General features: G+C 41.9%; 2 protein-coding genes across 3 annotated transcripts in view; both read right to left on the reverse strand.

Annotated features, from left to right (window-relative positions):
• Positions 1 to 8,155: 8,155 nt before the first annotated feature.
• LRAT (lecithin retinol acyltransferase) lies at positions 8,156 to 12,476 on the reverse strand. Of its 2 annotated transcripts, none has more exons than XM_036241168.1 (3): positions 12,458 to 12,476; positions 11,637 to 12,177; positions 8,156 to 8,811 (listed from the first exon to the last, which is right to left on the reverse strand). In XM_036241168.1, the coding sequence occupies exons 2-3, from the start codon at positions 12,174 to 12,176 to the stop codon at positions 8,659 to 8,661; spliced, it is 693 nt and encodes a 230-aa protein (XP_036097061.1). In that variant the 5' UTR covers position 12,177; positions 12,458 to 12,476; the 3' UTR covers positions 8,156 to 8,658. The 2 variants fall into 2 exon arrangements, with proteins under 2 accessions (XP_036097061.1, XP_036097062.1); XM_036241169.1 differs by lacking the exon at positions 12,458 to 12,476 and adding an exon at positions 12,410 to 12,456.
• A 9,264-nt stretch (positions 12,477 to 21,740) lies between these two features.
• The window catches only part of LOC118643977, a 99,788-nt gene continuing 93,721 nt past the window's right edge, over positions 21,741 to 27,807 (reverse strand). Inside the window, exons 19-20 of the mRNA XM_036282279.1 lie at positions 23,880 to 23,970; positions 21,741 to 22,551 (exon numbers count right to left, since the gene is read on the reverse strand). Of these exons, the coding sequence (XP_036138172.1) occupies positions 22,474 to 22,551; positions 23,880 to 23,970 (169 nt within the window). The 3' untranslated portion in view covers positions 21,741 to 22,473. The remainder of the gene's footprint in view (positions 22,552 to 23,879; positions 23,971 to 27,807) is intronic.

The following is a 27,807-nucleotide window of genomic DNA, read 5'->3' on the forward strand; positions in this document are numbered from 1 at the left end:
TGCAAAAGGTGCATTTTCTCAAAATCTCTTTTGAGAAAAATCTCCACTTGGTTCCAGAGTGGCTGGGAGAGTGAGCACTAACAATGAGAAGACATCTAAGCTACAGGAGTCCAGCAGCCCCTGGAGCCGCAGCAGCAAAGGGAAGCCGGGGTGGAGTAGCTGCTCACCTTTGCAGGAGCTCGTCCCCCAAACAGACTGCTGCGGGGCTCTAGATCCATTTCCTTCAGCATCTTCATTTTCAGATTTTCTCCCAGCTTGTCTATGTCTGAAATTCCTTTATAGCTTTTAAAACTATTGTCTCCAATGTTATTGTCCCTATAAGTCCTCATCCAGGAAGAATGAGCCGTGCTAGGAAGTGTATTTAGCATTGTTAAATTCCCAGGCAGTCCTTTTATCTGTGGCTTGCCAGAGATGAAGTGGAGAGAAATGCTCCTGAAGAGGAGGAGGGGGGAGAGGGGAGAGAAGAGTTAGGGGTGCCTTGGAGAGGAAATAAATCTTTGTGTTGCTCAAGCATTTATCAATTGGTAACTTTTTGGTTTCCACCCAGCAGTGAGACACCTGGTCAGATCAGGTGTCTGGACCAATATGGAGCTTAAAGCTCTATCAGATCCTTGGGGGCAGCTATGGGCTGAGCCAGACTTAACAGACAAGAGCTGTTTTTCTATTAAATTTTGGAATTTCGGCTCATTAACTCAATATAAACAAGGAGATTTTCTCAGGAATACTAACATTCTTCTTCAAAGGGTAGGTGATTCCATCAAGTAGCAGATAAAATGGTCTCAGACTTTTATGTATATTGGGGTCAACATAGGACAAAGGAATAAGAAACCATTATTTTGTGCAATTTTCACTGGACATGTTATCTACTTGGATTTAAATCTTCCATTATAATTTTTTCATCAATATTTTAGTTATAGAGAATGTGAAATACTTATGAGATTATGCTACTGAAAAAGGTCCCAAAGTGTTTGAATCTGAGTCCTGCAATGTCTTTCTCTCTCTGCTCCATCATTCTGTGAAGGGGAAGAAATGGTCATTTCTCAACAGGTTGTGAATGAGAGCCCAAGACTTGTCTGGAGAGTCTATGCAGCAGGGTTTTTGTTTTTGTTTTTTTAAATTTCTACCCCTTCTCACTTCCCCTGTACCTGTTAGAATTTCCACCTGAATATGTATTCTTTTCAAAGCAATAGAAACAGGAGTTGAATCATTCATTGATTTGACTGACTCTCTGACAGTAATCACTTTTCTGAAAGAAAAGTTCAGTTCTGATATCAGAGTGTTTATTTGTTCCTCAGAAAAGAACTGCTTCTTTTTTTGTTGTTTTGTTAATTCGTACCTGAGGATATTTTTCTCCATTGATTTTAGAGAGAGTGGAAGAGAGGGAGGGAGGAGGAGAGGGAGGGAGGGAGAGAGAAATATCGATGTGAGAGAGACACATCAGTTGGTTGCCTCCTGCACACATGCCCCAACCAGGGCCTGGAACCAAACTTACAACCCAGGTGCGTGCCCTTGACTGGGAACCAAACCCATGACCCTTTGGAGAGTGTGCTGACGCTCTAATCACAGCCACACTGGCCAGGGCTGACTTGTGCTTCTTAAATTAGGCATAAAACAGTTGACAGTATATTCCGTTCCCAATAATGTTTAAGTAAAAACAGAGCTGTCAGATAAATACTTTGTTTTCTGAGTCTTTCGGCTTTTTTCTCCACCAAACTTTGTAAGAAAAAGAGACCCACACTCATTTATATTTCAGCCCACAATCTTGCCTTCTTCCCCAACCGTTTAAACACCTGATACCTACTATTAGTGAGGTGCTTATTAATCAAGATCACTGGCAGTCGTATTTGTCAGAGCCAATGTGAACACTGTTCAGTTCTTCTCTCTCTCCTGCATCTTGATATCAGTCATACCCTTACCTTCAAAGCTCACTCCTTGGCTTTCTCACGGTGTCTCCTGGTCTGCTGTAAACTGTTGTACAGTGTTCTTCACTCTTTTCTTGGAACTGTTCTTGATCTTTCTTCCTCCCTCTTATGACCCTAGTTTTCCATCTTTACATTAAAAAAAAAAATCTTCATAGACTCCTCCAAGATGGTCTAATTCATATCCTTGGCTTCAAATGTCACTATTATATTTCCCAAATATATTCCCATCTCTGAGTTCTGTCTTAGGCATGAGACTCCAACTGTCTGTAGGTCTACCCGTGGGACCCTGGCCTCCTCAAACTTTATATGTCCCGCACCAAGTTCAGCCTACTTCTTCCTGAGCTCACTCCTAAATTCACCAGTGTGCCATAACACAACCAGTCTTATCGTGGTGCCCAGTCATGGCCTGTCCTCCCCGAGGGACATGTCTTGCCTTTCCCGGGGGGTTGTTTCCCAAGCTCGCCTGTCAGCTGGCTTCTGGCTCAGTTGGACAGTGCAAGACCCTCACAGGAGAATGGAGGGTGAGAGAAAGGAGAAACCAAGGTATTAACACACATACATCCAGCCGTTCTGTATGAAATAGCCTCCCTCTTTCTCACCTCTCGAATCAGTGCGTTCTCTCCTCTCCATCCCCCTGCCATTGACTTACATCTGGTCCTCATTTCTCTCCTACATTTTGGTAACAGAATTCATGTCCTTTAAGTTATATCTCATCTAATTCTTTCTCTGCATTGTTGCAAATGAGCTGAGGTGGTGATCAGATATTTATCTCCCATTTAAGCTAAAACTGATAGCCATTTTCAAAGGAAAATCAGTTGAAGGAGCTCCTTTAGAGTAGATCACCATGCCTTGCATGTGCTTATGTGACTTGGCCACAACTTATTGGCCCAAGGATGTCACCTAATCTGAAAGTACTTGACCCAACATGTGACCTTTCATTGTTTTGAAATCTATTTACTTACTTTTTTTTTTTCCTCATTAGACCAAGCAACTAGAGGACTAAGATTCTAAGTAGTTCATTCTTGTGTGGTCCTTCTTGGAGCACACAGGTCTACAAGGAATTAATACATTCACTGTAGGAAAGTTTGTCCAATTTATGGGAGACCGCACGGAGCCCATGTTGTATGGCGGAAAGAAAGCTGGAGTAAGTGCTGGATCTGGCTCTGATTGTATAATCACAAACTATCTCAACCGCTGTGCCTAATTTTTCACATCTGAAATGTGGCTAGATGTTTAAGGGTTCAGCCCAGTAACTTCTGTGGTTCTTTGCAATGCTGTGAACGCCCATCGAGTCTGGCCTGGGACTTGCTTCTACACATACCTCCTTCTCTTCCTCACCCATGGCCAGGGTAAAGCTACCGGCTGCCTCGGTGGTATTCCACATCTGATTAGAGGGTCCATGTCCAGGGCTCTAATTATTTCTTGCTGCTTAATTTTGTGGAATGGAAGAGGCATTTGTCATTTAATGTTGCACAGAACCCTTTTTTGCATAATCAAGGTAGACTTCAAGATGTAGATAACATTGACCACATCACTCTGAAAACAGATCCATGTAAAGTTTTAATTTCAAATATAGAGGACAATATGTAAAATTGATTTTATTTAACATACACGTATGTATACCAAATATAAAATCAGTTAAACTGATAGAGCTAGGTTGGGTAAAACTTTCTAAATAGATCATATAAAACAGAAGATTGGCAATTATTTTTTATATGCTTCTTATCTATAACAAGTGTTTTGCCATTGGTATAAATTTGATATTGCAGGAAAACATTTTTTTTTTTATTTGACAGTAGTGGTAGTATGAAATAGAAAATGGAAAAATAACTAATATATCCACCCTGGCCAGTTTGGCTCAGCGGTTAGAACGTCAACCCACAGACCGGAGAGTCCTGGGTTCGGTTCCCGCTAAGGGCACGTACCTTGCAGATTGTCCCCAGCTCTGGTTGGGGTCATGTGGGTGGCAACATTTGATTTGTCTCTCACATTGATGTTTCTCTCTCTCTCTTCCTCCCTTTCTCCCTCCTGCTCTATCTGAAGATAAATGCAAAAATGCCCTCCGGTGAGGATAAAAAAAGAAATATATCCATATTCTGAAAAACTAATTTTTTTTTTTATCCTCACCCGAGGACACTTTTCCATTTTTTTGTTCAGATAGAGTGGGAGGAGGGAGAGAGAGGAAGAGAGAGAGAGAGAGAGAGAGAGAGAGAGAGAGAGACATCGACGTGAAAGGGACACATTGAGTGGCTGCCACCTGCATGACCCAACCAGGGCCGGGGACAAACTGCAACCGAGGTACGTGCCCTTAGCGGGAACCGAACCCGGGTCTCTCAGGATCGCAAGCTGACGCTCTAACCACTGGGCCAAACTGGCCAGGGCTGAAAAACTAATTTTTAAAACAACAAATCCTTATATATTTGCTTGTCCTTAGAAATATATCTAGCAGAACAAAAACCTGGAGTATCTAATATATACACAGTAATTACATTAATTTTTCAGGAATCAACTTTCTGGTTGGAAACGATACGTGACTCCTCCCTGACACCCCTTCAAGATCTCTTACCCTTTGAGATGACATGGAGGGACCTGGGGAGTATTAAGCTAAGTGAAATAAGCCAATCAGAGAAAGACAAGTATCACATGATCTCACTTATCTTATTTGTGGAACATAATGAACAAAATAAGCTGATGAACAAAATAGACCCAGAGACATGAAAGTAGGGATCAGACTGACAAACCTCAGAAGAGGGAGGTGGGGAGGGGGTAGGGAAGAGATAAACCAAAGAACTTATATGCATATATGCATAACCAATGGACACTGACAATATTGTGAATGTGGGGGAGGGGAGGGAGAGGAGGGTGTCAATGGGGGAAAAAGGAGAAACATCTGTGACAAAAATCAATCAATCAAAATGAAAAGGAAAGTGACTCAATCTTAAGGATTTGGCTGGTCTGTTGACACGTTCTTGACATATTCGCTCTCCACCCTCCCAATTACAGGCCTTTATTGGAGAAATTTAGGACCATAGCTAGTTTCCTAGTAGATCCCCTTGTCCTGTCTTGCCCCATACCCCAATCCTTCCTTCATACTTTTGGGAGTTACCTTTCTGAACCCCAAATCTCATTGCCTCTTCATAAAGTCCACATTTTGGGGTCTACACAAGACTTGCACCACCTGATTATTTGTTCCTTTCCCACATCTCTCAACAGCCCTGCTCTGCTCTGGCCTCTGAACGACTTGCATTTGCCCAAATGCCCCTTTGCAGTGTCATACTTTGCAGTCAACGGATAGTAGAGTGCCTCCCGCTTACGTGCCAGGCATGTTGTGGGCAGTTTCGTGCAGTTGCTGATGCTGTTCCCATTGTGAAAAATGTTCTGCCCAAATCTGTCCCCAGCAAAACACCTTAGTTTTCCATGTCTCAATGCACAGCATCTATAATTTTGTGTGGCCTTATCAGTTAAAAGTAACCACTTCTTTTTCTATGCCTTCAATCAGCGCTATTATATCAAGTCTTAATACTTCTATATCCATGTGGCCATAAACTTGGAAGAAAATTTTTCCTCACTAACACCTGCACAGTACCTGACTCTTGCATTATTTCATCTTAGCCCCAGAAGACCTATTTGACCTTCACCTGGGTATGGCAAAGAACAAAATAAGCAACAGAAAGCTGCATCAGCTACTATTTGATTACCATTTCACAAAAGAGAAGTTTAGAAATATATGGGGTCATATATATGGCAGGATCATGAGGGTGAATCTTGACTGATGATGCCATCTTGAAATTCATTACATGACACATTAATGATGCAGGGTTTCTTCCACAACCACAATCAGGGATATTTGCACCTTTTTCTACTTGGTTAAGCACCTAATCAAAGTGAACCAATAAAAACTCTCATTTTCTCCTAAGTTCAACAAATTCTTGTGTTGTGGAACATTTAGTAAATAAAACCTTCCTCGGGTTCCCTCTTCCCCGAAGTAGTGAAACAACAGATCAGTGTGATAAGTTCGCCTCTTACTATTTCTCACCTTAACGCTAGCATTGCCTCCTTCAGAGAGATTTCTCTGACAATATAATGTCTTCTTCCCCTGTATCCCCATAATACTGTATACGTCTTTAATATGGATAGTTAAAAATAAGACCATGAAATTGCAACAGGTCAGTGCCTAGCACATAGTGAGCACTCAAGCGAAGGATGAATCTTGCTTTAAGAATATGAAGTGAGTCAAAATGAATTATGTTAATTCCAACCTTAAGTACTTCCCTTGGCATTTAATGAGGGATCATTGTCTTTGAACACAAATATATCAGGCAGTGGGGTTTTTGAGACCTGCAATACTGAAGTCTGCCCAAAAGGTGTTGATTATTTATGAGGACACCATATTTTTAAAAAATGAACTCAAACAATTGCTACAAGGGTAATATACAGTAAATGAAAAAAACAAAAACCACTAATACAGCCCTGGCCATTTTGCTCAGTGGTTAGAGCATCAGTCCATGGGCAAAAGGATCGTGGGTTCAATTCTAGGTCAGGAGCATGTACCTGGGTTCGAGGTTTGATCCCTGGCCACCATGTAGGAGGCAACCAATTGAAATACATCAATGTTTCACTCTCTCTCTTTCCCTCCCTTCCACTCTCTAAAAAAATCAATGGAAAAATATTCTCCCGTGAGGATTAACAAAAAAACAACCCCCCCTCCCACCAAATAAAAACACTGATGCAATGGATTTCTCATCATGGCTGCTTTTTTATTTTTTTAAGAATAGTTTATTGATTTTTAGAGAGAGAGGAAGGGAGAGAAACCTCAAGGTGAGAGTGAAACAACAATTGGCTGCCTCCTACACACCCCCTACTGGGGATCAAGCCCACAACCCAGGCATGTGTGCCCTCCCCCCACCTTTCAGAGCCTGGGACAACCCCCAACCAACTGAGCCTCACCAGCTAGGGCTTGCGGTTGCTTTTATGCATACATACTTAAAATAATTTTAAGTGGTTGGAATAGGCCCATAGAACAACTTTATTCTGTGGTGTTGCCATTTCATGTTTTGATTATTTAAAACACTGAAATGATAAAACAAAAATTAAACTCCAACTGAATTTGTTGTGGGTAAATTAGTGGTGATAAAATATCAGTTACTAAAATCTGCTCTTAAATGTGTTCTGGTTGGATCACTGAGTGACTGATCCCTCCCTCCTCATACCACTCATTATGTGACTTATGATTCTTGGTAGTTTATCAAGTAACTTTAATGCAAGTCTAGCTTTTAGCTTAATTTTATAATTTGTTAATTTTGGAAAAGTACTCGAATGCTTGCTTTAACACGGTTACATCTCAACACAAATATTACAACAGCCTCAGTATCATCAATTTACATGCCTGGTGGTACCAAGACTACAAATTATTTCTAACAGTTATTTCCTTTGGTCCTACTTCTTTGGGATTTATATACTGCTGTGCATTCTTCTTTTCAGGTTGTAAGCTATATTTACTTAGCAATGAAATTGGGAAAAAACTGACTAGAAAACAAGTCTGAGGGCTTTTAAAAATTATACAGTACATTAGTCAATGCTCTAGCAGCTAAACCATCCAGGGTCATATATGCAAGTTATACCACAGGCAAAGGCATGAGAAAATGGACTAAACCTGCTATAACATTCACCACTATAAATGCTCTATAATAACCACATCGGTATGATAATAAAGCAGTCAAGAACAAACTTAACTTGTTTCTCTTCGGTCTGAGTATATGTGGATATTTGCGTATTTAATTGGTACATATACATTCCAAGTATCCAAATTATTTCAATCCTATATCCATTTACCTCTCAGAGTGGTTTAAAGCAACTACAGTGACACAAAAAGAAAGAAAAGGAAAAAAAATGGATGCCAGGTTTCTTGTTAAATAAAGCTGTATCAAACTGTTGAACTGATGTTACAGTAGCTATTTCTGCAGGAAACCATAGATTTCTGTAGTTCCATTACTTCATCAGTAAACCTTAATTTTTCTAATAGGGTTTCAAGTAATGAAATACTCTTGACACATTGGGAATTATTATACATGAAAAAAAGATTGAGGATTTTTGTTGTTAATTCTCACCCAAGGATATTTTTCTATTGATTTTTACAGAGAGTGGAAGGGAGGGTGGGAGGGAGGGAGAGAGAGAAACATCTATGTGAAAGAGACACATCGACTGGTTGCCTCCTGCAGGCTGCTGAGCCAAACCTGCCAGGGCGAGAGTTTTTTCTTTTCTTTTTCTTAGTCAATCATCAAACATATTTTCATCTGAACAAGGAAGTTCTTTCAGTTTTAATATAAGTTTTTCAATGAAAAAGAATAAATTTACAATAAAGTTGGGGGTTCTCATTCAGTAAGTCTTCTGATCTTCAGATTCTGGCCTAACAGAGTAGAGCAATAATTACAGGAGAAAAATAATCTCCTGTGGCGTCATGTTAGAGGCTGGTTTTCTTGTTATGATGAATTCTATCATAAGTTGTCAGGTTTCCGAGATTTGCACAGTGCTTGAAAATGGAACTGCCTGAGGAAGATTCAGAAAGCCTTGTTCTTGGGCTTACACAGTAAGCACTTTGTGTGATTCTTAATCACATTTTTATCCAGAACACAATGTTACAGGTCACATTTTTTCTCAATGATGCTTATACTGATTTGTGCTCTATAAATATAAACATATTTACACACAGAATACACACACTGACACGAGGATGTGATTAGCCAGCCATCCATAAGCAGAATGGAATAAAAATTGCAGGAAGAGTAGTATATGATGCCAAGCCCAGACAGATTATAGACGCCAATCCCAAGAGTGCCGAAGCAAAAACACTTCTCTCATCACGAATAATTATCTTCAAAATCTCACAAAACTGGAAAATAAAATTTAAGAATGTTAGAAAAGGTGGTTAAGCCTAAGAAGAATCACATATGCCAAATACTAAAGCACAATTTTCCTAGCTAGCTTCTGTCTATCAGAAGAACTAGAATTTCTCTTATAACTTATGAAGGAATTTACGTATCAGCAGTTCAGTTTCTTGATTCCATATACTGTAACAGCCCGCTGAAATGACATCTTTGGCAAATGGGTTAATAATGGCAGTGGCAGCTTTGGCCGGTTTGGCTCAGCGGTTAGAGTGTCGGCCTGTGGTCCGGAGAGACCCGGGTTCGGTTCCCGCTAAGGGCACGTACTTCGGTTGCAGTTTGTCCCCAGCCCTGGTTGGTCGTGCGGGTGGCAGCCACTCGATGTGTCCCTTCACGTCGATGTTTCTCTCTCTCTCTCTCTTCCTCTCTCTCCCTCCCACTCTATCTGTACAAAAAATTGAAAAATATCCTCGGGTGAGGATAAAAAAAAATAATAATAATGGCAGTTGTCTTTGTAAATACAGAACTTTTATAGAAAACTACAGAGAAGGTAAACACATAAAAGTTCAGGATTAAATGTCAAAAGCATTAAACTGCCTATCAATAACAATATATTCTAAAATTAGATGAGCAAAGAGATCTCTAATCTCAAGTGAATAAATTGTCTATTATTATGGGTGAATTCAATTCCTACAATTTATGATTCTAAAATTTGGTGATATAATGATAACTTGTTAACTTTCTAATTCAAATTTAAGAGACAATTTTGCAAGTCTCGTGTTGAGCTGGTAATAGTTGTATATACGAAGAATTCAAAAATGAGATCCAGAACCAAATAATACCTCATTGTTTCTGGAAAGTAGAGACCAGACCTCCTTCAGCATTAATGACCTACTTCTCACAGAGCATGTCCAAAAAAGCAGTTCTAAGAACTGGAAAAATTGGGATGAGGATTTTTTTCCCGGGGAAGTCTACTCTGTGGCCAGTTTGTTAGACCATTCAAAGTGAAGACAAAAACTCAAGTTCCACAAGAGGTCCTATGCAGCAACAGCAATTAAAACCCTTCTCTACTTCTGTAAAACCCTACAAAGTTTCCAAAGATGAAAAACTACTCCAACTATTTATTTATGCAGATTAAATATTTTACTACCTTAAAAAAGTACTTGCACTGTTTTCCTGTAGAAATATATAATACAGAGCTATATGTGTTCCACGAAAGGGTAACTCCTAATTATCAGATAGAAATACTGTTTTCCTTGGAGAAATGATTTGTTTGGTTCCTAAGTAAATCTGACGTGTTTCCTTTTGTACACTTTTGGTGCCCGTGTTTGTAGATGTGGTGAAATTCATTTCTGAACAGGCCTGGAGCTGTGATTCTTGAATCCCTGCACAGTGCTCTAACTGTATTTTAATTCACCTACAAAAGCATTCCTAGAGTGAGTTTGTTGTGGCCCTATAAATAATCACAAGGAGTTTCATATATTGATGTATAGAAGCATAATACTTTCATACTCTGCTACAGAAGAGAGATTTTTCCCACATGGGTCAAAAAATTATCAAAATATGGAGCAATAAAAAACATCAGTTATGCCCTGGCCGGTTTGGTTCAGCGGTTAGAGCATCGGCCTGCGGTCCTGAGAGACCCGGGTTCGGTTCCCGCTAAGGGCACATACCTCGGTTGCAGTTTGTCCCCGGCCCTGGTCGGTTGTGCGGGTGGCAGCCACTCGATGTGTTCCTTTCACGTCGATATTTCTCTCTCTCTCTCTGTTCCTCTCTCTCCCTCCTACTCTACCTGAACAAAAAATGGAAAAATGTCCTCGGGTGAGGATAAAAAAAACCAAAAAAACAAAAAAAACATCAGTTACATGTACTCAGAATCATTTGGCCTAAAAAATATCTGAACATGAAGAAGAGTCAAACATGAAGGTCATTTTGTGATTTACCTAGGCTTCCATTTTAAAAGTGAACATTAACAATACCTCTTTAACAACTGCAAGCAGGCTGAGAAAGCTGCTAATTGCAAATGAAATTGCAGACCTAAAATGTTAACTAACTTTAAAAGAGAAGAGGTTTTGACAGGAACTAAAAATCCATACTCCTACCACCCCCTTTGGCTTGTGGCTAATTTAACCACCTTAAATTCTAATATCGTTTTTTTGTGTGTTGTTTTTTAGTTTATACATTAAAATTACCTTCCAACAGCCAATGGCTCTTCTTGAAAACCAATGTTTTGATCTCTAGGGAATCCATAACAGCCTAACCCACCTTTTGGAGCTAATGCATAAAGGATCTTAACAATGTGGGAGTCTAGACAGAGATTAAAGTCAACACAATTCAAAATACCCAGGGGAAGATGTGTTTGAAAGCCACACACAGGAGTAAGAGATCTACCAGGGAGGTCCTCTTATCGGGAATTTTGATAGTTTATAACAAAGGGCATCCATTCTCTGCAGCTTACAGAGGGAGAGTACTACAAGCTTCCTTGTTTAAATGAACAACACTTTGTACACAGTGTTATGAATTAAATATAAACTCTGGACACCTTCCTTCCAATTGCAATTCTTGGGAGAAGTTGAAAGCACACGGCAGATTTTGTCATTTCAACTGTTGGTTGGACACTTTGATGACTTCTGCAGCAATGACCAGGCAGCTCCCTAGCGGGGACTGCACTGCCACACCCCTCCCCGCCTGCCAGGCACATCGCCACTTACTTTGTCTCCCTTAGGAACACCAGAACGTTCCTTACTCAATCTATAACTCAATGCCCGATTCCAGGGGGGAGAGATGGTTAGGGATGGGAGGGGGGCGTCCCCGCTGGGCCCACACTGTGTACCTTGTCCGCCTGGGGGCTGACCGCTGTGTCAAATCTGCAGTAAGTCACGAAGTGCTCGCAGTTGTTCCACAGCAGGCTGTAGGTAGTGATGCCCAGCAGCTTCTCGGCCCTACACGCCACCTCTTCGTTGAGCAACGCCTTCTTCTTGAGGGACTTGTCCAGGTGATTGACCAGGATTTTGGCTCCGTAAGCGAAGTCATCCACCGTGTCCACTCGGATGCTAGCCACCCTGCCAATAACGCCCAGGATGAGACGCTTGTTGGAGACCACCTTCTGCGTGAGCCTCTTGTCACTCGTCAGAGCCAACAGGACGTCGGGCATCATGTGGGCGACACGGTTGTCGCCCAGGTAAATGCCATAATGGGTCAGGTGTGTCCGAGGCACCTCCAGGACGTCGCCGCGGTGGAAGGAGTTGATGTCATGTAAACTGGTCCTCGCCTTGTCTTCACCCTGGGTGCCGGAACTAAAGAGTTTGAAGTTGGAGATGAGAAGCAACTTCTCCAGCAGTAGGGACACCGCCTCCAACATTGGGTTCTTCATCCTGCAGGGAAATGAGAGTCTTGAAGGATCGCCCCCACTCCCGCACTGGCCGGGCCAGGCTGGGTAAGCTTGCCAGACAGGGGCGCTGCGCTGCAACCCACCTGCAGACCAGCAGACCGACCCGCTGGGGAGGGCCCCAGCCTAGAAGGGAGGGGAAGGAAAAGGGAAGGGAGTAGTAGCCTGGCGATCACACCGCGCTGGGGACTGAGGAGGGTGAGGAACTGGCGGCCGACCTGGGGACAGTGAGACCAGTGCTGCGAGCAGTAGGCAAAGAAGCGCACCTGACTCTGGGGCATTCCAGGGCGCGGGGCAGGAGAATCTGTGCCTGCTGCCTTCGCAGGGGCCTTTTATCCTCGCCCAGGGGGCGGAGCCGAACGCCGTCACAGACTCGGCGAGAGCGCTGATTGGACACTGGGAGCCAGAGCTGCTCCCGGAGAGGGCCCGGGGACCTTAACTCTTTGGAAGGGGACCAGCCACCTCCGGATTCCAGGCTTCTGCACTGCTGTTCATTCCGGACGAGCTCCCCCTTGCACTCACCACCTAAGCCCCTCAATTCTTAAGCGTCCATTTTTGGACCGTAGAGACCGAGGCGTGGCCGTGAGAAGGTTCTGCACCTGTCCGGACCAAGGCACTTCTGGGTACTTAGGCAACGTTTTCGGGGAAAGCCCTTCGGGTGAGATTTCTGTCCCCCTGAGGAGCTGGACACCTGGAGACCTCGGCTAACTAAAGTGTTTGTATTAACAGCGAAGTGTGCGCGCCCAGAAAGCCTGAGGATTCCTTCCTGAACTCCGAAAAGCCTTACATCCTCTCACACGCCACGATCGATCCTCCTCTCCATTAAATGTCGCGAATCCCCCTTATTTTCAGCTGGCGGGGGTGGGGCGGGGCAGCGACAGGCACGTCCACACCTGTCAGAACCTCAGGAGCCTGTGCGCTCCAAGGCACCAGCGACCGTTGAGCGCGCGGCTCCCAACGGTCAGTGTGATAAACGTTGGGGGTCGGATTCACGTCAAGCTTATTTCTCCAGCAGCAGGGTTACATGGACCTGGCTTCGGCTGACCCACCCAAACTTTGCCTCTCTCATTTAAAGTGCAGCCCTCCAGAGGTGGCCAAAGAAGGGTGAGGCATTGAGTTCCTAGTCAAACCGTCTGCACCTTGACACCGGTGCATTGAGAGGGTGGTCCTGGGAGCAGCCGACCCTCCCTCTGCGCCAGGCTGGGCACTCGGTGTCCTGATCCTGCGCACAGTTCCCTGCTAACGCATTATGTGAGCGATTTCCAACCTTTTTTCATTTCATGGCACACATAAACTAACGACTAAAATTTGTGAAACACAAAAAGATATTTTCTGTCAATCTGACCCGCCCCCCCCCTCTAAAATGTATAACTGATTCATTCACACCGGATGGCTCTTGTGTTGGCTGTTGTCATTTTTTAATTTGACAGTCTAAGGGAAAAGAGGTCAGTGCCCCTGACTAAATAGGTATCGCATGTTTGTTTTTTAAAGCGCGGTATAATCAATGCAAAAACACCCAAAAGTTTTTATTAAAAGTCCACAATGTATCCAGTGTTTAAAAAAGAAAAACTACATATATGTGTTCATATGTATATATAGTATATATGTTTATAGTTAAATACATTGTTTTTAATCACTGGTACAGAGGTCAAGATGGACACTCACTCTGAGGGCTAATGAATCATGGCAGAACACACGTGCTGAGTGTGCTTATCATTTAGGAAGCAATATGAATGTAGCGTAAGAAAAATCACTATGTTCTATAACAAAGTTCCAGTGAACCAGGTATCAACATAGGACATCTGTACAAGATTTATTTCATTAACTACAATGTTTTAGAGTGATAGTTACACTCTAATACAGAAGGACTGATTCAAAGCCACTGAGTTAAATGTCAGAGCCAAAGTCAGTGACTTTGGCATTCAGGTCAATAAGAGTTTCATCCACCATTTGTTTACCTTTGATTTATAAAAGAGCTGGTATACAGAACAACCTGTCTTAAGCTCCACCATGCTTTCCAAAAAACAAGCACGATCAGAATTAGATTTCATTGCTTCATCCTTGCTCTGGCTATGCTGGTGGGCTGCAAAGATTCTTGTCTGCTTTGACCTTCCATTTACTCACAAGCATTCGGGTTTCCAGCCATAGCTCCCCACAACTTCACATGGGAATAATTTCCCCTGAACCTCTTTCCATCATCCAGTGGCACAAGTACATAACATTTTGTTAACCGGTATTGCATGTTTTTTAAATTCTTGCTTTAACACCAGTGTGCCTCTAGCAGCGCACTGGTTGAAAATCTCTGTTTTATGCAAATACCTAAATTCCGCGGAGGAAGGCCACAATGGAGAACCTCACTAGTCTCCACAAAGCCGCGCAGTACGGGGCTAATAGGATTCATCAGCGAGCAGATCCTCCGCTTGCCTGGGGAGGGGGCTTGCTGAGGTTGATGGATGGAGAGCCATTCATCTAACCTGGAAGACCAAGGGGACCACAGGGACCCTGCAGAGAGGAGGCCAGCCTCTGTTCCCACCCTGGGTCTACCATCAATGCTCTGTCCTAGTCGTTCTGCTTGCTGATGATTTTTGTTCATTTCACAAATGATCCCAAATCCCATTATAGTCCCAGTAAAGAGAAGAAAATTCAATTTCCCACAAGTGAATCAAAAGAAAAAGGTGGAGAAGGGGAGAGAGGAAGTTGACGTGAACATTTAAAGTCTTCAATTTCCCCAGGATCCCCTCTAAATTTTTTTAAATAAAGCTCGGAGCTGTCGAGTTGCTGAAACTGATCAAATGCCACTGCACCGGGGCGTTTGTTAGCTTCCAACAGCAGCACACCAGCTCATCAGCTTCCGGATTCAAAATCTGGGGACATTTTTTAAAGTCTGATCAAGACCTCTCATATACCCATATACCGTACTGCAGACCACACATCGGGCTCCTGGGCTCTACTCTGAGAAAGCACCCAGGTCGGAGCCCTCTAGTGTTCAAGAGCCGACCGGCCCCAGGAGATCAAAGGGGATTTGGTAAAGAGCTAGTTCTGTCTCTGGTGGTCACTAACTCGGTTTACAGCGCTGGTAACTGTCGCCTTCCAGGGAAATTTGCGGGAGCCTAATGCATGGGGAACTAAACTGCCTCACCGCTTCACAAAGGGCTCTTTTAGGACAAAAAATATTAAGGAGAAATCACCTAAAGACCCTCAATAGCTGCATCCCCAGTGCGTTTTGTGCGAGGCAGGCAGTGCTAAGGTGATTTGCCTTTGATTTTTCTTTCTTTCCCAGTGCGATTAATGTTGCAGCTGCCTCTAGAAAGGGAGTCACTTAAAAAAAAAAAAAAAAAAGGTAGGTGAGATGAGTAAATGAGGCTTAAATCGGTGTAGGTTGCTCAAGATACAGGCTTTCTGCTGTCTCTGGAAATGAAATCGGGATAGGACACGTCCAGTTTCTTGGGAGTTATTTTTGTCTCTGATAAGCCAAAATATTATGCCATTAAATAATTATTTTTTTGATGAAGCTACCCGAAAGCAGCCGTCTCCCCCACCCCCCTGCCTTCCGGGAATTCGGCTTGGGGTAACCCGAAGGACAGAGGCAGCAGAATGTCGTTTGTCTTCTTTGAAACCTCTTAGGCCTGGAGGAGTTAGTGAGGATTAGGCTACTTTTCAATGGAAAATACGCATCATCCAAGGAGCTCTTGTTGGCTCAACTGATTGCCCCGCCCCCTATTCTTCAGCAATCATTGTAACCTTGCAAAAGGCAAATTCTCTTTGTTCTCAGAGTAGTTAATATTTCTGTGGCTGAGGGTCAGTTTTTGATGGCTCTCTAGGGGAACACTTTATAAAAATACGTTTATATAATAAGTGGCTCCCACTCCCACTAATACTTTCCTGCCTGCATCAACCTTAGCTAAACTATGGGAAGACACTCACTGTTGGAAAGAAGTGACCAAGGGAAATCTAACGTTAGAAAGCTCTCCTTCCTAAACCAGAACTGGTCATTTGAACAGAGGAGAATCCCCTGGTTGCTAAAAAGACCTCTTGATTCCCAGATTGTGTTCGAGTTTCCATGTGCAACCGTCTTACACGCACAGGAAAGGGTCTCCAGGCCTGGCGATTCTGAAAGAGCTGAGGATTTCCTGGTCAACATACACCCTGCACTGAAAAGTCTACTCTCACCTCCCCTGGGCCACCGCTTCCCTAAGGCCCAAAGAGAGACAGTGACAGCAGCGGTATCCTGACCTGCGCTTCAGGCCCTGGGTCCTCCCAGCTGCAGTCCTCAGGCCTGGGTCCATTTTTTTCCCCACTGCACAGGCCAAGGCTCTGCTGGGTCTCTGTGCAAAGGAAGCTGAAATTGGAGCATGAAAAGCCCACTTAACTTCCCAGCTTCACGCTTGCTGGGGTCCCCGGAGAAAGAGGTCGCTGCTCGCCCTGAGAGACAAGGTGCAGAGTCCAGCAGAAGCCTGGAAGGCTACTGGATTTCCTACCGACAGACTTTTTACTTCTGTAGCCTCCTTGTACCTCACAGAAGGTTTTGAATAGGAGGGATATGATCACAATATTGTGTGCTTCCTGTGTGCTAGGCACTGAACACACATTTTCCCACTTAATCCTCCTAGCCTGCGAAGCACTGTCTACATTTTACACAGGAAGAACTTGAGGCTTAGAACTTTGTTTCTGTCCCCGTGTTAGTGTGGATCAGGACTCAGCCACAGGTTTCTGTCCCAGGTCCATCACCTGGGGAAGGCCTGACTTTTTATCAGTTAATTTATTGAGTACCTGCTGTGTGCCAGGCGCTGTGCCCAACCCTGGAAGTTCGATGAAATAACTAACCCTAAACTTGGATCTCACACCTTTTAATTTAGACTTCACTTCCCTGCTTCTCAAATGCCACTGGGTCCAGTTTTTAACATCAGTTAATTTACTGCAATAGAAAGGTTTGGTTAAGGTTGTGGTCAACAGTACACCCTCACCAGGAACTCCCCAGCACTTGAGTGGCCAGTACTCCTCCACTGACCTTAGTTAGACACGGGACTCTGGGGCAGTTTAACATCCTGCTCAAGGGCACAGAGTCAGAGCAGAACCAGGGCTCTGTCCCAGACTTCTTGCCTGTTAGACCGCCCTTCCTCTGGGTCCTAAACCTGACAAATTTGGTTTCCTAAACTTATGTTTGTAAATTATTGTCCTCCTTTAAGGTTTTTGTTGTTTTTATATTATTTTTAGATTATTAAATCATTGAGCACATAAATAACGATAATCTTGACAACAGTTTTTCTTCTGTTCTTCTTTCTTCAGTTTGTTTACCTATACTCAGGTCTGGCCCCAAGGACACATACAGAGGCCCAAACTAGCTAACTCTAAGGAGGTAGGGGGAATAAAGGCTTTTGTGAACTTCCCTCAGGAAGCAGGGGAAAAAGAACAAACTCCTTTTCACGGAGCCTCCTAACTCAGTGCTACCTGGAATGTCAGGCTAACAGGAATCAATTACCTCCTGGGAGGAAGACTTCCCCAGCTTCCTGGTTGGCTAGCACCTTATTCTGAGGGCCTCAATCTCGCCTGTTGTCTTTGGAAAGATTAAAGGCTGCAGCCAGAAGGGCATTTGTTGGGGAATTTTCCCCCCTCAAATAGTAAAATAAGAACACCAGGCAAAACAAAGAATTAATATTTAATAACATGAAAAATCATGACCAAAATGAATATAGCTTACTATAAATTAATTTATTAATTGAGGCAGCAGTAATGTGAAGGAGGCAGACATTCTGTAGGCGGTGGAGAGCCACAACAGGCTTTCGAGAAAAGCAGAGACCAATCAGAAGGCCACTGAGTCCAGGGTGGAGGTGAGAAAAGGAGCTGGACTAAGGCAGTGGAAACGAGATGGAGGGGCATGGAAAAAAAGCTGCAAGATATTTCTGAAGACAAATTGGCAGCATGTGGTGACCTGGATGTATGGTGGTGGTAGGACTGGTAAGAGGAATAAGGGGGACCAGGGATGACTCTGAAGTTCCCTGTTGAAGCAACTGGACAACCAGTGTTTGAAACCTTTCACTGAGAGGAGGAAGGCAGGAGTAGGAACAGGTTCATGGAGGAAAATGAATTCAGTTTTTGGATGTGTTGAGTATCAGGAGTCTGCGGCTTTTCAAAGTGGGGATTTTAAACTGGTATGTTGCCCGTGGTGAAATTAAGTGGCAGTGATCGGATCTGGGTTCGTTTTCTCACAAAATCAAAGAATGAGTTCATGGACAAAGGGGCAAGTTAGAGCAAAATTTATCTGAAAAATAGACAGACTCCCCACAGTGGAGAGGGGACCCCAGTGGGTTGTCGGTGAGGCTCCTTTGTCTAGGGGTAGATATATGCCGTACTAACCACTGATTGGTTCTTTCAAAGAATTCTGCTTTAGCAACATACATACATTTTAAAGCTTGTGTTTCCCCCCTAACTGGGTTTAGCCCTACGTCATCTAGCTCTAAAATCATGTTACCCTTCTGGAGAAAGCATATGTGGGCATTACTGATTTTAAAAAGCTCGCTCTATCGGGTGAATTGGGGCAGATTTTATTAGCAAAGATATATATTGTCCCATAACATTCCCTAGTTGGAAGTGGGCAGATTTTGATTTAAAAACAGACATTGATTACATATTCCTGACATTTGCACAGAAGCTTTACTCCCAGGGAAGAGACAACTTAGTTGGGTGTGATTAAGAACAAACAAAGCAGCCCCAGGTATCTATAAGGGTCTTAGAGACTACCCTTTTCATGATAATTTCAACTCCCAGACTATTAGTGAGGAGGAGAGGAAACATCCTTGGAGCAACACTACGCTTGCTTTGGTTTCTTTTCTAAATCCAATTTTGGTTTCCTGTCATTCTTTTCAAGGTAACCTGGCTTTCTGCAACAGAAACACACTCTTTGGTTTCTCAGCAGAGCTCATTCAGTAATCCTCTTGCCTTGCTCCCAGAAACCAATAGGTATATTAATTGGAATAGGTCGGAACTGCCAGCACTATATTCTTCTTTCTTTTTTTTAAATCCTCGCCTGAGTATATTTTTCCATTTATCTTCAGATAGAGTGGGAGGGAGAGACAGAGAGAGAGAAACATCTACGTGAGAGAGAGACATGGACTGGTTGCCTCCCACATGACCACGGCCAGGGGCAAACCACAACTGAGGTACATGCCCTTGACTGAATCGAACCCAAAACTTTTTGGTCCACAGGCTGCCAATTTAACCCCTGAGCCAAACCAGCCAGAGCCAGTACTATACTCTTTAACAGTAAATAGAATTCACTTGCAAACCATCAGGATCCCAGAGAAAGGAACTATATAATCCTTGTCCCCCTCTTGCCTGAAACCAGCCTTTTTGGGTTTTTTGTTATGTAACTGACCTGTGCTCCTTTCGGGAGTTTCTAATTCACAATAAAGACAAGTTTTTCATTTCTATAAATCAGGAGAGTTAATGAGGGCTGGGAGTTTCTGGCCTTGGAGGCACAATTTCCCATGTTGATTTTAGTTTGAGATTTGTAGAGTCTGAATAAACCTCCAGATATACTATGTACTAGGTTAAAGGTGCACTGTCTGTGTGCCAAGCTCCGAGTCCTTGCAAACCTCCCCACGTCAGCCTTCTTTTCCCATGGTCCCATCCCTTACCTGCCTAACCTGCCTCTATCTCCTCATTGGGATTGGGGTTCTTGCAGTGTCACGAGAAAAGCATTTTCAGGGACCCATAAGAGAGGATGATTTATTCTGGAAGCAAAATTAAAGGAGTTCCCCAATGTCCCATCTCTGTCCATCTCTCCATGGAAAATCAGGGCCAGAAATAGAATCAATGTCCAGAGATCCTGTGGCATATTAAAGCTTAGTTCAGTCCAGCATCCAGCTAGCTTAGCTCATGTTCCTGGCTGCAATCTGTTGCTGTGCTGTGGTATCCAGGCTCCCTCTTGGAGGATGCGTTTGGAATCTGTGCAGCCAGTGGCCATGCGGCTGCTAAGGCCACATGGCTACTGTGGAGAGAATGCACTAACACAGGTTCTGAGCAGGAGAGAGAGCTTTGTTCTCCTGGGATTTTAACCAGGAGCTTTTTCAAAATAACCAATTCACTTGCCAAGATTTCATGGGCTTGGATTAGGATCCATGCCCCCTAGCCAATGATAGTTTTTCCAGGTTAGACTGACAGGCCTTTATGGTCCAGCACCTCCCCCTGTGCCATTCTGACTTCTACTGGGCATGTCCTTATCTCCCCACAATCCACTAACAGAGTGGGGAAGGGAGAGGTGTTAATCCCCTTGGAGGGATAATGCTGCGATTTCTTAGGGTGTGAAGCTGTAGCTTCCTGGTGAAACAAACAGGGCTCTGCTTCCCAGCTGAATATGCTCAACAATTTCTGACTTCCTTTTGCTCTCTCCTTTCCCATCACTAGCTAACATCAGTTATATATATGTATACACACACACACACACACACACACACACACACACACATATATGAAGCAAGATCTCTAGAGAGAAGTCTGGCCAAAAGATAGAGACTTGGGAGTCAGACATGTCTGGGTGGTAATTCAACCTCGGGAGTAGGTGAAACTGTAAGGACAGCACAGAGAATGGGATGAGAAGCAGCCAGAACAGAGCTCCACGTAAAGGCCACACTAAGGAGTTCCAAGGTGCTTGAGCAGGACTAAGAGGCTGGAGAAAGTCTTACAAGAGGGCATGTTCCGTAGTATCAAATGCAGATGAGCTAGCAAGAGGGTCAAGGGGCCAGGGGACGAGGCAATAAGGAAAGTGCTGGAGTAGGTTCACAGAGCCAGATTGCTGAGGTTGAGAGAGGAAGAGTCAGGCAAAGGGAAGGCCTAGGCAAAATGGAGACAAGCCTTTCAAAACGTTTTTTAGATAGGAGAGGATCAAATGAAAAGGACCTTGTTCATTTGCTTTTTGTTTGTTTTAAATGGAGAGCACATGAGAATATATGCACATAAAGGGAGGGAAATCAGAGGAGAGGAAAATAGAGAGAGCCACAAGCGGACAGTCAGTCCCAGAAGAGGTGCAGGCAAGGCCATCAGAACTACAGGGGATGAGTAAGGACTTCTGTTCCTCTGAGACAGGAAAGGGGAAAGCAGATATGAAGTGCAGCTCTAGAAATGTTTGGAAGTTGCAGTCAAAAAGACTGTACTGCCTTTAGTTTGTGCTATAGACTCTAAAGAAGAAAACTCCCAAACTCAATCAGTTGACAAAGTTTGTGTAGATGCCTCAAGAAATCCATGCATGTATATTGGTCATTTGCTTGTGTAAAAATCTAAATGAAAAATTAGTTTTTAATTTCATTCCTATTCGGAGCATTTATTTATATTAAATTTTATGTGCAGGTTCCTAGGAACTTGATCTTTTTCCTCATTTGTTAAGTGACAATAGGCTCTCATTTAGTGACGTCAATCTCTAGTATTAAATTAGGGCTGTGGTGGGGTGCTGATAAGGGTATCGTATTAATGATAGGCACTAGGGAAAATCAGGCTTATCAGACTAATTCATTAAAATTCTTAATCACATTTTTATTATATCACCATAAATCATCACCATACCATTTACCATGAAACAGAAAATATTGACAGATAGTTAAAAGTGGTTAAATGTCCCCTGGATTAAAGTGTGAAAATATTTGTATAGCAAACCTTGAATTTAATTTGAGTTCAAAGCATTAGGACATTGTGTCATTAACTTTTCAAACTTTTTCCTACTGAGGATAAAATATTCAGCTATTTTCTATTTTCCAAATTCACCGTGAGAATACTACAAATGTGTTAAAATTCTAATTAATTTATATAATGCTTCTTTGAACCTGAACTTAATCTGTAGGCTTATGTGTAAAGATTATTTAGAATAGGTAATATGATTTTTGAAAACATTTAAAAAGAAGAGTAAGATTCTCTTCAAGCAAATAACAAGATTATCCCAGCTTGGATTTGAAGATCAGATACTCTAAAAGTGAGTACATTATTAAACAAATCACAGTTTATCAAGTTTTTTAAGTATATGCTTGATTGAAAAAAAAAAAAGAAATATCATCAAATGCCTATAGAATATATCTATGACTTCTCTTGTGTGTCTCACATATGTCTTTGTTATTTATAGTTCTATGTTCTGTTAAAAGTCACCTCTTCTATTCTACATTCAAGTGACCATATTTTTAATGCTGGTATTCAGTTTACCAAGCTGGTGTTTACTTTAATGTATATTTTCTATATTCTTTTACCTTCTATTCAATTTTGCATTTGTGCTAAGAATAATTTCCCCAAAGCCAAACCTCTTTTAGCCACCTACTAATGACTTTAAATCAGGAACATCTTTTATCTGGAAGTCCAGTACCATTTGTCCAAGTGCTTTGCCCTGTTGAACAAAACAAAGAGAAAAGTACTGAGTGTGACAAGAATTATATTGTAGTCATTAATGTTCATGTCATACATTTTAAAAAAGTAATTTCTATATGAATAATTTGGGTAAATAAGATTTTATTTGATATAATGACAATAAAATTAAAAAACACATTATAAATATATTATTAGTAGATGAATTCTATGTGAAGAACAAAATTAAAAAAGGTTTAAAAGACAAGCAATTTCCAAATCAGAAACCCTCAATGTTTATATGGGAATGTATTAGTTGCAGGAAAATGATAGAAAACTATTTAAGGGGATAATAAGAATCACACACAAAGCCAAATAAACAAATATCAAAGTAAATTAAACATATAAAGGAACTGAAGGGTGTCTTTTCTGCTAGACATTCACCATAAAAGTACAAATATTTTAATTTCATCACTGATGCCTATAGGTGATTGGCTAAGATGCACAGCTGAGGATGTGAGTTGTTTTGATCAACTTTACAATTCCTTCCTTTATCCATCAGCTACTGTATAGCTTAGGATGACTTCATGAGTTTCCAATGATTCAAAGGACAGATTAAATATTTAAGGCAATATTTAAGGCTAAGGGATATGGTGGACTGAGTTAAGTTACTGGTTTTAATTCCTCCATGGATGACCGAGACATATTTCAACCCAATTCCATAGTATCTGGCTTCAGCTGGTTCTGGACCACGATAGTAAGATGATAACTTTCTTCTCTTCAAATAGTGGCTCTCCTAACTCTATAGAATGCCAAATATTCTTTAGCTTCATGATTAGGTAACATAGGAACTATTTTCTTTCTTTTTTTTTTTTTATCCTCACCCGAGGACATTTTTCCATTTTTTGTTCAGGTAGAGTGGGAGGGAGAGAGAGGAACAGAGAGAGAGAGAGAAACATCGATGTGAAAGGTACACATCGAGTGGCTGCCACCCGCACAACCGACCAGGGCCGGGGACAAACTGCAACCAAGGTACACGCCCTTAGCGGGAACCGAACCCGGGTCTCTCCAGACCGCAGGCCGACGCTCTAACCGCTGAACCAAACCAGCCAGGGCAGGAACTATTTTCTTAAACATTGAGATACTAAGTTTTTTCTCGCTATATGATCTTTAAATCTTCTAGTCATACTCATTAAAATTATGTTTTAGTAAGAAGTTATCCACAAAGACTCAGTCTTATTTTCTTCCTCTTTCTGAACTGAGAGCTCTGTAGTACTAGCGTGTGTGTTACGTGTTGTTGATACAGGCTAATGTCAACAGCACATGGGAAACCGACACGAAAGAGAAAATGTTCCATGTTGAGATGCTTACCTGTGGGTCACTTCTCAGGGAGGTAAGGCCTCCACCACCAAGGGAATTTTTCAAAACGAAGTTTAATGCATGTATTCCTGGCAATTCATATCTATAGAATTAAGAAAAAGATGAATTATAACAAATTTTATCAAATATAAGGACTGCTAAAGGAAGTATCTACTTCCCAAGGAAATTCCTGAAGTCAGTTTTATGCTAGTTATAAAATAAATTAAGATCTAAATTTCAGTATAAATATAAATAGATATTTTACTCAAGAAGGCAGTGAGTGAAGCACCCAGGCTACATTCACTCAGAATATCTTTAGTCCAAAAAGCAAAGCACTTGGTAAATGAGAAGAAAGCATTTTTTGTTATAACTTATAATTTTGACATAACAATTGCAAAAATTGTATAAGAATTATATATTTTTCACTTAGATTTTCCAAATCTTGCTTTGTCCTTTTTATCTATATTTCTTTCTTTTTCTCTCTGTGTATACACACACACACTTTTTTTCCTGAACTGTTTAAGATATGATAAGTTGCAGATATGATGACCCGTAAACCCTAAGTTCTTCAAAGTGTTTCCCAAAAGACATTCTCTTACATGTCACAGCTAATTATCATAATAAAAAATTAGCATTGCTACAACTCTCTAATCTACAGATTTATTTAGAATTTGTCAATTGTCCCAGTAATGTCTGTTATAACCAAAGACAAGTCTAACTCATGCATTGCAGTCAGCTGTTCTGTTTGGCTTGTCTCCTTTGCAATGACTCAGTCTCTTTCTTTCATGGCACTGACATTTTTGAGGAACGTAGGCCTGCTATTTTCTAGCATCTCCATCAATGTGTGTTTGATGTTTCCTCTTGATTAGATCCAGGTTTTGCTTTTGTGGCAGGAATGCCACAGAGTGGTGGTGTTTTCCTTTCAGGTCAGTAGGCACATAATGTTGATTTGTCCCATTACCAGCAAGAAAGAGAAAAGCCGTCAACGTGTGGCTAGGAGATATGCTGGCACTGACAACTAGGCCTTAGTGTTCTTCTGAACATGAACTATTTCCCAGAACATCACTAACAGTCAAAGCCCCCCTCCATCATCATGCTTGGACACAGACGAAACAATGAACATTGTCACCATCATACAAATAGCCAAACATCCCTCTATCCTGGCTAATACAGGGTGGGGCAAAAGTTGGTTTATAGTTGTTTGTATGGAAAACAATATAATAATTACTAAAATAATACCTGTGTTTTAGAATAAACTCTGTGTTTTGCATACTCACAACTGTAAACCTACTTTTGTACCACTATATATATATATGCCTTTGGTTTCTTTATCAATTACAGTGCTAGCTTCATTCTGGTCTCTCTTCCTTCTATATAATAACCACCAATGGACATAGACAACAATACTGTGAAGGGGGCATAGGAGTGGGGAGGAGGGTGTCAATGGGGGGAAAAGGAGAAACATCTGTAACAAAAATTAGTTAATTAAAAAAAGATTTCAAAAGATACTCAGTGATAGAATTACCCCTGCTTCCTGGCATCACCCAATCCAGAGCCACTTCCTTAAGCCCTCCCTCAGATTCCCTAACACAAGCCCCAATCCTGTGAGTCCTTTCTAATAGCATCTTGCTGGGATGCCCCATGGTTTCCCATCTTGTGTGTTCTCCTTCACTGCAACAATTCAGAAACCCAGCTTGATCAACTACAGGTGTATTCCTGATGGTCTTGAGCTGCAAGGCATTAACACTAGTGATGAAAACTTTCATCAATTAGTTAACGTATGTCTGCCAGGTTTATCCATTGTAAAGTTACTATTTTCCTTTTGAAATTAATATATATCTTTGAGACTATGCATATATCCTGGTAATATCCAACTTTCTACCATAGTTGTAGCATCCATTGATGAGTCTTGCTTGAATCAGTTATTACTAAGATGGTTACCTGTGATATTGTGATTTATGGTAAGAAATATATATATATTTGGTCTTCCTCAGAGTTTCTGGCACAAAGCTCCTTGGAATTTCTTAAGCCATAAAGATATCTTTTGTTATGCTAATGAGGTAGGTTTTGCAATGACCTAGATCCCCAAGGGATGAGAGCTGGTCACCAGAGGAACCAACTCCGTGATTAGAAGGGAGGGGAGGGGGACTGAAGGCAGAATCAATTGCCAATTGCCAATGACTTAATCAGTTGTGCCTATGTAATGAAGCCTCTATAAAAACTCAGAAGGGCAGGGTTCAGGGCTGGTGAGCGTGCAGAGAATGGCAGGCCTGGAGAGGGCGTGGAGGCTCCTTACTCCTCCCCTGTGCACCCCTTCCCTCTGGCTGTGCCTGAGTCACATCCTTTTATAACAGATTGGCAATCTCGTGAGTAAACAGGGTTCCTGTGTTCTGTGAGCTGCTCTAGCAAATTATTCAATCCCGCGGAGGGGGGCATAGGAGCCTCTAATTTACAGCCATTTGGGCAGAAATACAGGTAACAACCTGGGCTTGTGACTGGCCTCTGTCGGTGGTAGAGGGGCAGTCTTGTAGGACTGAGCCCTTAACCTGTGGGATCTGATGCTATTTCCTGGTAGACAGTGTCAGACGCGAGTTGAATTGTAGGACACCCAGGTGGTGTCCAGAAAATTGGTGGGCATATGGAAACACCCCACACACATTGAAATTGGGCCCAGAAACTCAAAATACTGCCAAATGGTAATTTTTCAATTTTCATCACATTTCTGTTATAATGAAAAGTTTCCCATTATCCCCTACTTATTAATATTGTTTTGGACCTCATTGTATTCCTATTTTATTTGATGGATTGTAATCAATATTTTATTTATTTTAATGGTCAAATTATTCCATATTTGTCTAATGGGAACTCCTTCAGACTGGCCCATCTATTCTTGATTTATCCCTATCATTCTTACAGCACCTCTACTTTTGGCCACCACGAGATATTCCAAGTTAAGCTTTCCCCTCTCACCCCAATCCTACAGTCACTTCTCCACACTGCCCTGATTCCTTCTAGTGTACAATGGTTTTTAGAAACAAAAACTGGACACTTGCCATGTTCACTGCTTCTAGCTCCTCTCAGCCAACAGAAGGAAGAAACAGCTGTATGTACGCACACATACGTTGTAATCTACACCTATTGCCATGTCTTTCTTCATTTATTAAAAACTGTGAATTAATCCCAATGCTTCCAATCTAACCCCACAAAGGCCCTTCTAGAGGTGAAAGTCAGAATTTTAGGTACACCTTCCACCACCAAATGGTAAGAGGTAAAAAGCAATGGCAGCTTTAACTGAAAAGCATTTCACAGGATGGGTATAGCGTGGTCCTTATGAACATGCATGTCCAGCGCTGCATATTCGCAATCCCTCTTCCTAAAGCCCTTGATTAGATTTAGTCCTAGTTTCTTCTGGCCACCATCCTTACAGATACCAGTCAGTCCTCCCACGTATCAGCAATGTAATGACGTCTCTCATATCAGCAATGGGCTTCCACCAAACCTAAACAAATGTTTTCCTACGGTCACTAACAATCAGTTTGAAAAAGCCTTATACCACAGTACAACTTGCATTTTAACCATAGAAACACCCTTCCAGTTTCTCTGCTATAGGTTCAGCCATGGTGCTAGCATACTGCTCTCAGCCTTAGAATCTAAAACTGTTTGCCAGGACACAAAATTGGTGGTGGAAAGAAAGATATCCATACACAGCATCTATTGTGTTAATCATGAGGCTAGTATCAGGAAGTATTTTTTAATTTTCTCTAATTTGGTCTTTTTTTTTTTTTTTTTTTGCCTTCAAGCAGTATTAGCCTTTGATCATGGATTTAACCATACACCACAAAGTATAGGCTGATGTCAGAATATCTCAATAGACAGTTCATGAGAGTGTTCACAGGGAAGAGTTACTAATGATCACAAGACAAAGTTATACTGTAACTTC

This window comes from Molossus molossus, unplaced genomic scaffold (assembly GCF_014108415.1).
Source record: "Molossus molossus isolate mMolMol1 unplaced genomic scaffold, mMolMol1.p scaffold_m16_p_4, whole genome shotgun sequence".
Lineage (NCBI taxonomy): Eukaryota > Metazoa > Chordata > Mammalia > Chiroptera > Molossidae > Molossus > Molossus molossus.

Excerpts from the sequence above, each read along its gene's own strand:
- LRAT (XM_036241168.1), bottom strand. The coding sequence starts at position 12,176 with ATGAAGAACCCAATGTTGGAGGCGGTGTCCCTACTGCTGGAGAAGTTG. Across the intron at positions 8,812-11,636 it reads TCAGCCCCCAGGCGGACAAG|TTTTGTGAGATTTTGAAGAT; the intron begins GTACACAGTGTG and ends TTTATTTTCCAG.